The sequence below is a fragment of the Brienomyrus brachyistius genome, chromosome 24, assembly GCF_023856365.1.
Source record: "Brienomyrus brachyistius isolate T26 chromosome 24, BBRACH_0.4, whole genome shotgun sequence".
Lineage (NCBI taxonomy): Eukaryota > Metazoa > Chordata > Actinopteri > Osteoglossiformes > Mormyridae > Brienomyrus > Brienomyrus brachyistius.
Window position 1 is genome coordinate 5,320,405 of NC_064556.1, and position 11,651 is coordinate 5,332,055.

The 11,651-nt window shown below is 40.3% G+C and overlaps 1 protein-coding gene across 5 annotated transcripts in view; it reads right to left on the bottom strand.

The window, feature by feature from the left end:
- Positions 1-11,294, bottom strand: part of LOC125720025 (glucocorticoid receptor-like) — a 43,689-nt gene extending 32,395 nt beyond the window's left edge. The window contains exons 1-3 of one of the 5 annotated variants that reach the window (XM_048994966.1): positions 11,276-11,294; positions 10,299-10,389; positions 7,216-8,129 (exon numbers count right to left, since the gene is read on the bottom strand). In XM_048994966.1, coding sequence (XP_048850923.1) covers positions 7,216-8,120 — 905 coding nt within the window. In that variant the 5' untranslated portion in view covers positions 8,121-8,129; positions 10,299-10,389; positions 11,276-11,294. Of the gene's footprint in view, positions 1-7,215; positions 8,130-10,298; positions 11,242-11,275 lie in introns of those variants that run through there. The other 4 variants (XM_048994964.1, XM_048994965.1, XM_048994962.1 and 1 more) reach the window with 4 other exon arrangements.
- Positions 11,295-11,651: the final 357 nt, after the last annotated feature.

Consider the following 11,651-nt stretch of genomic DNA (forward strand, 5'->3'; position numbering starts at 1 on the left):
AATACATCAGACTTCTGAAGCTGGTTCTGCCGCGAACTCAGAGAAAACAAAACTTTAATATACAGTTCAGTGATTTAATTGGTTCATGATAAATGTAAGTTTTTTCAGTTTCAAGGTCTGTTACGGCCTAGTCTCTGACACAAGTTATACAAGGACTTGTGGAGGAACATATTGGTCACACATTAACCTGCTTTAAACTTGCAACATAGCCTTTATACAGTGACACCCTTCACCTTTAATGCTAATTCTGACATTATTTTCCCAGCTACATGTTCAGTCCAAAACACTGTATTGTGCTGAATGAATGAGTTGATGGAATAGTGTTAGTGGTAAGACTAACACTACATTAAGCAGAACAGCAGGTAAACTTCAGTGCTCATGCTAAGTTTGGGGCCAGCCAAGTTCTTAATTAGGCTCGATTTAATGAATCGCTTAAAAGCTGGTCTGAAATGCTGGCACCAATAAGGGGTTATTCCCTAAGGTGATAATACAATGCGCTGTGAGCCAGAAAGGCATACAGAAAGCGGGGAGAAGACAGCCAGCATGGAGTTTAATAAAAATAAACCCCATTTAAATGTGGTTCTACTCATCTTTGGAGGAGAAAATATTATTTAGACAAGTTTACAATATAGAACCTGAAAAACAGGCTACGTAGCAAAATAAAATTTAATGATTCTATAGGAGCTTTATATTGTCAAAGGAAACCATTATCACTGCCAAGAAGTCTGTTAGGTCTAATCACCAGTCCACAGAGTGCATCTCACAGTATGGGACAAACATATGACAGCCTGTCTATATTTAAAACACAGACACACACACACACACACACAGCTGGGCAGCTCTCCTTCCTCAGAAGTGTGAGCCAAAAAAATGCTGCATGAACTTAATGGGCAAAAACAAAACAATTATTTGAAGAAAAAAAAAAAAAAAAAAAACACTGCGATTCACAACATTCATGAGGTTGCAGAACGGGAAGAATTATGCAGAACTGGAACTCAGAACAAAACAAATATGGTCGCTCAGCTAAGAGTTACACCACCTTCTAAGGTTAATGCATTTCACTCCAGCGTTTTCAACAAAGGTTCTTTTTTTCGTTTAAATCATCATAGCTTGCATTTTTCATACTTTCATAAATGCAATTAAAACATGTACTGTGGAACAGTATGTACAGCCATTAATAATATCTATTTATATTAATTTAACAGCTTAACTGCCAGTGGCCTTCCGGTTGGTGATGATCTTACAGATAAAACACCAGGCAGGTAAAAGCCACAGCATGCTTGAATGCAGCTGCATTTCTTAGCCTTTAGATGTGTGTGTTCTTGCTTGCCAAGGCAGCATATTCTCCAACTCAATTTTATCTTAAACAATGGGTGAGAGAAATAAAAGGCAGCAAAACATTTTAATTATTCCCCAAAAACAACAGGTATTGGCTCTGCTGAACAGAACGCAACTACAGATATATAAAACAAGACTGAATCCAGATGTATAATATAGCTTTACAGCATTCAGATGTGCTGATGCTAGCAGAAAATTTTGAAACATCACCATGATGGATTTGGCCAATATTGACTCATTAAATATGGATTTATACTCATTGGCCTGGGGAGTTGAAGGTTAGAAAGTCCACATACCAAGTACCCTTTAAATAATTCTAAATCAGGTAGATACATCTAAATGAGGTTAAATTGGGAAAAAAATTAAATCATAGCTAAATGTGATCAGAAGGATATTTGAAAAGCCAGAAAGTTGTCAGCATAATACTTTGCACGGGCCTCAAACTTACTTATCCAAAGTCATCTTCACCAGACAAGCTGTACATACACAAACAAGCACATTCACAGTCTCTCTGCCAAAATCCAAAGGCACCACAATGGAAGCCATGTGTGGACTGCAGAAGAACAATATCTTGCGTTTCCCCATCTGTTCCCAGTTTCTTTCTATAAACTCTGCCTGACAATTGGGGTGTATCTTAAAAAGTGTCCGGCTAAAGCCTGACACCTTGAAAACAGCACCATGGCACAGTAGCCTTCGAGAGCCATGCATCATGCTGGCCTTCACTCCACATTCTTAATTGTTTTGGAGTAATTTGGATGGTGAGTAACCTTATCTGGCATTTGGCGAGTACATCACAGACTAATAAAAACAGGATCGTGAAACTTGTAGGACTGGAAAACTCATCATTTTTAGATCGCTGAACCATGGGAGACCCCAAAATATGTAAATGCCTTATGTAAAAATAACATTTTGAAAAAAATCCACTTAGGACAGCATTAACTCAACAATCAGCTGAAGACTGTACTATTATGCAACAAACATAATTTTCCTTCACAGAATGACAGAAAACGTCAGATCTTATCAATTAGTTATTGAAATGTGTTGAATTTCCAGCTTGCAGCATTGACATTTACAATAACGACTTCTGATACATAGATTTCCCCGATTAACCGAAGGTAGGAGTTTCCTGAAACCTTTCATAAGCCGAAATACAGCAAAGAAGCAATTACTATGAATTCATATGAGAAAAAGTACTGAAAAAGTTCTCAGACCCAAAAAATAACCTCATACCAAATAATACATGACTTAAAATAACACTAACATATAATAAAAGCAGGAATATGATAAATATCTTATATAAAGTAGAAAATATGTATGTACAGTGTGTTTACACTTACCAGAATCAATACGGTCTACTTAAAATTATCACTTAACGACCAGAACACATTCTGAGAATTGTCATTAAGCAATTTTGCCCTTGAAAACCATTTCAGTATGCAACCTAACAAGTTGAAAAGATCCTTACATGACTTCTAAACAACAAGACAGTGAAATATTAATTCTGTCACAGCTCAATAACTCAGATGAAAGTGGGATTTCCCCGCACTCCTCTAAGTTTGTTTAGAAGGAGCAATGATACAGTCACTTACCAGGCAATCAAAGCAAGCTACGATCTCTAGGAGATCCTACTCTGGCAGCAGGTAGCATGGTGTTTAAGTCCAGTAGAGCTTTTTATTATCCGACTAATTCAACGATTCATACGAAGTGGAGGAACACAATAAAGGGCTACTTGCTATGTTTAAGTTTTTTTCAAACACTTGCTTTCTGATACTCACAGAAGTCGACACCAACAGCAATTAGGGCTGGGCAACAATATGCGATATTTTAATGAAAAAATATCGGTATAAACGATATTGCAATTTGCCCCTGCGCCCGCCCCCACCCAGTACCAAGTGCAGCACTAACACAAAATTTAAAAGATAAATAAATTAATGTAAAAGCATGAAAAAAAAACATATAACGGATAATCGGGCATTAAAACTTGTTGATTGTGGGTGGGGGGGGTTGGAGTACTGATGTTCATTTTTTAATTTCTGTGGGAAATGATGAATCAGCAGGCTATATTTAATTATGATTGAAAAACACATTGCAGGCCATCTAAAACCACGATTCACAAACATTTCACACCACATACCACCACAGAAAATACCACGATCTCCGGGTACCACCATTACAATATTATGCTTGATCATCAAGAACAATACACTGGGCAAGAGCTTCTGTTATTTTCACTGCACAAACATCATCATGCCTCATTCTCTAAGTACTAGTGTTTGCTACATGTTGTGTTGTTGTAGAGTGCTGCTGGTAGTACTCCTTATGTTTAGCTTAAGATGTTAAATTAGATTACTAGTGTATTATGAATTTGCTTTGTATCTCCACTTTTTTTTTTGCAGAGCACAGTTTAAAGTTTGCTATGCTTTGGTTTTTGTCGTTAACTTTGAAGTTTTCACTCTGCAGACATTTTGCAGTCCTATTGAGTTTGCTTGTTAAGTGTAACACCAACACGTTATCCTGTGGTTATAGGTAGAGGTGGATTGTCACGAAGATGAGTACGAGTACATGACCACTGTATCAAATCCCATACTGATACTAGTATTGGCATCTAGTATCACTATCAATGTACCCCTACTTATTATAGGCATCCAGTCATTAGTCCTTATCATAATTACATCCAACACACTGAAATAACTGTCTTCAGTTGCTACATTCAACTTCATAGTAATTGTGTTAAGTTGGCATTACTAACTAGAGATACACTGATCTGATATTCAGACTAGTATTGGCGCCGATTCAGATCTATCTGACGGATCGGGTATCAGCCATATCTGACCGATCCATGTCCGATACTTACTTTGTTTTTGGCCGTCTCTAAAAATATAGGTCCTATTTCTTGTCTATTTGTACAATCAATTGCACTATAGCTCTTTCCTATTTTAGATGTGCGTTTGCGGCATTCAAGCTGAACGCAAATGCCGCCACTCAGTTTTTTTGCCCCTCAGTGGGTGTGAGCGCAGTGGCTTCCACTTGCAGTGACGTCATGTGCATACCCTTCGGAGCAGGAGAAGCGTAAAAAGAGCAGATAAGGTGGTGACGGTCTAAGTATTTTACGCTTTTAACAACTAGTAGCACAGCAATTTGCAATCTTTGTAAAAACAAAGTTTTGAGAGGTGGGATTAGCGCTTAGTGGAAAACCCCACTAAAAGTGCACACAATTGCACGAGACAACGGCAATAATCTGAAAAAGGCAATGGATAATTTGGGAGTCACTAGCTTGGGTTGTTTTGCGCACTCACTACCACTTATGATAGACAAGGGGCTGCCACTTGCATATCCTCGCTTGGGAGATATTCAAATTGAACTGCAAAATGCCTCAAAAACGCTTAAAACAAGACGTACAAATCGAACAGTATGTTATGTATGTTTCTAGAAGCCTAATTGAAGATTTTTTGTGTACGTTATTTCATCTGTATGTACCAGTTAAAAAAATATTTAAGTAGAAAGACCTCCTGAATCAGAATCTGGTTTGGTATCGGCAGGTGTGTATCGGAATCGGATCGGAACAAAAAAAATGTGGATTGACCCATCTCTACTACCAACTTTGTCAACTCAAATAAATCAGCAGTACAATTACCCCTCTGACTCACCTAAAGAGCTCAACTTTACTGAAGTGTGCTTCAAACCAGGATTACCTTACGGGTCTCATGGAATTAGTCCACTAAGATCCTGGGTGGAGCCATACTGTTAAACACCTGTGCAAGAATGCTAAACTACTCCAGATGTATGAAATGTTAATAACAACGATTAAAAAGATTAAAAATATTATTAATTTTATTCTCTCTACCAATAATAATTATTTATTATTATTATTATAACACTATACATATGAATATGAAAAAAGAGAGGTCACTTTGGATTAAGTCATCTGCTCTGAGGCTAAATTTAACTGTGGCGGGCATGCCACATTCACTGGCATGCAGCTGTAGCCCTTTAAGCCAGACAGGCTCAGGTGTGTCTCATTAGCAACAATGCATTCATCGGTAGCTCAGCTAAAATGGAATAAATTAAACATTAAAAAGGCATATTGCGAAGAATCAGTAACCTATCCATGGTGTCCAAGAAGAGGCTGCAAGCTCAGTGCGACCCTGTACTGAACATGCAGTTCCAAAATACACAAACATGCAAAATTGCACCAATTCCTTTACTAGTTCATTCACTAAGACTTGCAAATTTGAGGTTTTTCCAAAATATCATCTTACTTAAATTTCTAATTTTAAATATGGGATATAAAATCAAACAACTGCTCTCTAATAATACATGTAGAATCTTATCTACAGGCCACAGTGATGTCTGTCCATCCAGGTCATGGTGTGTTAGCATGATTAATATAACCGAACAGTTAGTTGTGCCTCTACATGGCAACAAAACAAAAATTCAAATAATTCCTCTGCCCTGCCTACATTTGAGAACAGCACTGCCATGGAAAGCAGTGCATGCTTCTGTGACAGTGAATATTGTATGACCTATAGCTGCAGGTTTTTCAATAATTCAAGTGACTATTTGAAAAGGAAAGGTAACATTACCTATATCTTGCAAGTAAATATCAGCTGCTAACTGTGGCCCGATTAGAAAACCATTAACACCTGCAAGCCGCAAGCATTACGCTTTTCCTTTCAAGATTACTATTAATATTCTATTGTGTGCTGGGACATGCTCATATGGCACAACTGGTCACCAGTGCAATGGAGCATTCCAGATTTGCAGCATCAGTTGTCTTACTGACTGGAAGTTTAGTTTGTTTAGTGAAACATGACATTTACAAACAAAGTTTATTTAACTCGGTAACTCAATTATCCTTTTACATGAAGGGTGCCTTCAGAGGCCTCTTTGATTCTGGTAGCAGAACAACAAGCAGTACATTGAGTAATGAAGTTAGACCACAATTCTGTGTAATATCACAGGTATAAAACAACAAACACTGCAAGTCAATATACCAGAGCATACAGATTTTGGCAGCTATTACACCTACAACCATAAGACAGACTCGACAATTCTGCTAGGCTCATTTAGTGGATGTTTGAGGATCTGAGAGCAATGTAGTACTGCTGAATAAGAGCACCCATTCATACAGATGTCAAAGAAATATCTTGAAATATACAATTAGGACACTTTGCCCTACTTTACGACAAACAGCATTGCTTTTAAGTTCTCTTGAAAATGGTACGAAAGCCAAAGACTATTTTGCAACACTACAGTTTTACAAAAAGCATACATTCCCTCTATAATTTACAAGGTTTTTGAATATCAGTAGAAAATTAAATCAGTGAACTGAAACCATTCTGAGCTGATTAGCTACAAGGACCCAATTTCTTCCTGATGTACCCAATGTAACCACGCTGAGAAAGCCACAGAAACAATTTTAAGCATTAACTCTTAGTGAATGAAATTTCAACTACTGTGTGTGAAACTGACCAAGAAAAACAGGCAGATAGGATATACATGTACAGGTTGCCACCGAACATCATTTACAAAAATAAATGCACATAATCAGACAGTGAAATACTATACAATATAATTAGGATAATTTCCCATTGAAAGCTTATGTTAAAAGTTTAGCCTAAACTTGAAATATCTGCAGCAATTTGATAATTCATATTAAATCATTAATTAATTATTAGTTAAGCACGAGGTTTAGAATAACTACTAAAATTACAGGGGGAAAAGAAATCATTTATTAGTTTCATATATATCGTTACAGCTTCAACACTATAGCACACCCCTGACCATTACATTAGATACAGCATAACAAAACATTGTTACACATGTGCCGATGTACATACTGAACATCCGACACAAAACTCCTTCGTGTTCCCTTACCTGATTCCGCCCATGTGGAAAGCCGTTGGTGCAGAACCGGCCTCGCTGCCACCCCGGGCCTCGACGATGTCCCGGTTCCAGCCATTGCCAATGGCAGCCAGTGGGGGATACAGGTTAAAGACAGGCTTCTGGTCTGGCTGCTGCAAGCTAACTGAGCTTGGCACGCCAGTGGCAAAGCTGTGGGTCGGTGCAGCCGTAACACCGGCGGCGCTCGCCGAAAGGAGGGAGCCGAATGAGCCAAGAACCTCTGGCCCAGTCACCTGACAGAAACTCTTTGCGTCAGCCTCCTGCTTAATCACCCCGGGGGTGCTCAGGATAAGGCAGCCGTCACTCTCCGTTTTGACGGTGAGCGTGGAAACCCCTGGATCTGGGTGTGGTTCCCCGTTCATGCTTGTGCCGCATCCATGGCTGCTGGTCTTGGCTTCCTTCTGTGCGCCAACATCCGCCAAAAGGGAGTCTTCCACACCGAGGGAGGACAGCAGAGCGGCATCGTCTGCCACGTAGAAGTCATTCAGCTCAGAAAGAGAGCCCGGCAAATCAAAATCCTGCAGGATGTCCATCGTGTTGTCACCAAAGAGCCCATGGCACACATCAGGGTCCTTTCCCTCGTGAATGAAGGAATTCTGCGGCACATCCATCCTGGGCTTATCTAGCGTCAAGTAATCCTCGGTTTTCAGAGAGAAGGGGATGGGATCCATTCCAGTGACAGACGAGTCCATGGGCATAGAAGGGCAGGTTAAGTCTGCGCTCATCTTCAGGGGCAGGTAGTTTTGACTCTTGGCTGAAGCAGCAGACATAGTGCCATGTGCTTTATCCTGCAAGGACGCTAGGGTTCCTGCTTCCCCTTGGTCCAAAGTCAAACTCTCATTCCAGTTATTGCTGTGTTCGAGTCCACCTCTATCCATTTCCTGTCCCTGATGTACACCAAAGAGAGGAGATTAAATAGTATGTGGCATTCATTTGCAATTGTTTTCAAGCAAGAAAAAAGATCAAAAGACAGCTCACCTTTAACAAGCTGGCTCCTGGCATAATCAATTTAAAGTCGAGCAATATATTTTTAGCAATATAAATTTTTGAAAAGTAACTTTCTTCATTTTAGAGAACTGTTATTTAGGGTAGCATTACGTGTGCTAAGAATAAGCTAAAGAGAAAGAAAATATTTCGTATTCAGAAGCTGCCATAATAGTATGACACTTGCCAGCAGCAGGTTTTGGAGTAAGGGATCAAAATGAACCTTTAATGATACTCTTGGCCCGGAGTTGGCCATTTTCATTATCATTTAAACCAAGATTTTTACTTCAACAACTTAACTATTCTGCAGAAAATGTGTTCAAAACATTTTTTTTCTAAATGTTGGTTCTATGTAGTTTTTAAAAGGACATTTTTGTATGCTGATTGTTCCCCAAGCTGCAATATAACAAATAGGTTTGTAGACTAAAAATATCACTTGGAAATTACTTGATATAAATTGCTTAGACTGTTCATTCTTTAAAAATCCTGAATAGAACGCAACATGTGCACAACACCCATGCACCCGTAAGGCTGTATTCTGGGTTTACCAAGAACATTTATTTATTAATGAAAGTTATTTCCCAATTCTGATGATACAAGGTCAGTCACGGGCTGCATTTCGAACTCCCTGCCCTTTCTGTGAATTATGGTACACATGAGCTTCTGGACTGAAAACAGCTCAAAAGTTTTATAATGTAATTCTACGTCAGAAGAAGACACAAAACCTTTTCAGCCACCCATATGTTGTTGGTACCGCCTCCTACTCTTTGCGTGCTAAAAATTAGGAATTAGAGTTCTCACACAGCAAAACTCCAGAGGCAATTCTGAACACGCCAGGCACATAACTTGCACACTTAACACAAATAGAAAGGAAAGCCCACAAGAGAAAAACTGATCGGTAAGATAAACTATGCAAACCCAATACCAGGATCCATGTTTGTGTGCCTGAACCGTCTCTATAAAGCCCTTCGCCTATGCATCAACCGTGATTAATTCATGAAGAATGGATGAATCACGAATAAGAAGACAAGAAGAAAATAAAAAAGCAGCAACCTGAAACCACTGACTGTTCCTGTAAAATATCTTTATGACCAGTTTAATACTAAATATCTACATACTTATGTCCACACATTAACAACAGCCATAGGCATTACTGTTCTCGTGGTTTTTTTAGGTGTGTTGCCAGTGTGGTGAAGGTGAGAATCTACCTACATCATTTATAAGCTCGGTGACACCAGCAGACACTTTAAAAACTTTTTAAAATTGAAAAAGAAAAAAAGTACTTTACATTGACACAATCTTCTGCAACCTTACACGTCACAGAGAGCCAAGAAGATAGTCATCAAATTATGAGGGGGGAAATCTACTTCACAGAACCCCCGTGTTAATTCCTCACACCTGTACAAAATGAAGGATTAAGTTACATTACTGATTTTTTAACCAGCTCATCCGCCTTCTGGGCAAAAAAGCGAGGTATTTGACGCCGCTGGTGCAACCTGTTGGCTGCGATCAGCTACTACAAAACCCGACATGCACGCATGCAACTTCGGCACGTTCGTAATTTTCACATCAGGCGCTTTATTACGCCATTCGGGTCGCAGTTAAAGGAAGGACATGGGGGTCATTAAAATTAACTCCCCAGGAACTGGACACGGCGTGTTTTTTCCGTGAAACGTAGCACAGACTTGCGCTCTTTTTTTCCCGAGGGCTGATAGACGAAAAAAAAAAAACAAGCCGACTTGCCAAAGAGATTAAGCCGACCAACTCCTCGCAAACTAGGTTACCCAAATGTCCGCTTTCGTGGCAGGTCGGACTACTAACTTCTTCATTGGCAGCTTTATTTTTCTTATTTAAAGAAATTTCTTGGGCTGTGGTAAACCCTTCCACTAGATATAAAGTCTTATTTTCCCAAATATTAATATTTTAAAAGACGTTGTGGGTGTTTCAAACCAACATGGAAATGCCAGCTGGCACGGCGTCAAGAGTAAAGTTCTGATCCAATACTCAGGAAATACACAATATTAGACTATTTGTTTTATTTAAAATGAAACAAAGTGGATGGTGAGACGTACCTATTTAAAGCGGAAAAGCTGGGTCATTTCCAGAGTCCGTCCGTGACCGTCACCCGTAACGCAACCCCGGAGTCAGCTGCATACGGTCGGTCTGCAGGTCAAACCGACGGGAGAAAAGGAGAAAACTGTCAGTGTCCGGCTCACCAGCGATGTCAAACGCCGATATTTATTTCTTAAAAAAATAAAAAGAAAAGTGCAAGTATCACCCGTAATCGCGCTAGTAACACAGGCTAAAGGACGGCGACCGCAGCTGTCATGTATGCAAAACAGTGGCACTAACCACGCCAACTTCGTTGATTAGTCGCCAAAATAAATACGTGAAAAGTCGCCGTATGGTGACTTAAACCACATTAACGAATAGTCCGGGTTCCAGGCGAGCAGACCAGGCTTAAAGCGGGGAACCGAGAGAGGAGTTAGCCGTGCAGCCTGCTAGCATAGCCGCTTCGCCTGTTTACCGCACGGCACACGCCCCATTACGACAAACAAAACTTATCGACTTAGAGCAAGAAAACACACGGGAGATCTGTGGCGTAGCTAGCGGTACTTAAGCTGCTTATTAACTGGCTAGTTAGCTCGGTTACACCGATCATCTTCCGCGTCACCGGAGCTGTCGGTTACGGCGAGCCGAAGAGGAGCGGCGGGTTTGGCGCCTCTGCCTGCGCGAGCCTGGCCGTCGGTCGCGCGGGGCAAAGTCGGTCCGCTTCAAAACGAAAGCTGCAGAAGACGCGGCTCCGGTCTCGCGACGAGGAATTCGATATAAATGAACGTACGTAATAAACGACCGCCAGGAGAAACGGAAAAATAAACTTTAACAAACGTGCCGGACCACCGAGACAGTGGGCGGCGAAATCATCCGGCGGACACGAACCGGTGGACTGCTGCGATCGTTATGAATATTAAGGGGAGAAAAGTTTTTACACGGACTGCGAAGAAGAAAAAGAGAGAGAGTGGGTGAGCGAGAGAGAGAGCGCGAGGACCTGAGTGACGCACTACAGCCGACAGCGCTGTAAATAAACAGACCCCCCCCCGCGTCCCCGCGCCTCTGCACGTTTACTGCACGCCGTCTGGCTGCTGTTGTGTTTCTTCAAAGGTTTCAATTTATAATTATGAAAGTAAAAAACAAAAATCACCTTCATTCGACGGTGCCCTGCTGGCCAAATCGTGCTTCTATAATTCCTGCGCGTTGATATGGGAAAATGAAGTTAGGCATGCAACCATTCAATGTGCGGCTGAAATTATTATTATTATTATTATTTTATTATTATTACTATTATTGTTATTGTTAATTGCTACTGAGCATATTTTTCATCACAAATGCACGAAGGCAAACTCGCTGGCGTTGCATTACTTGTG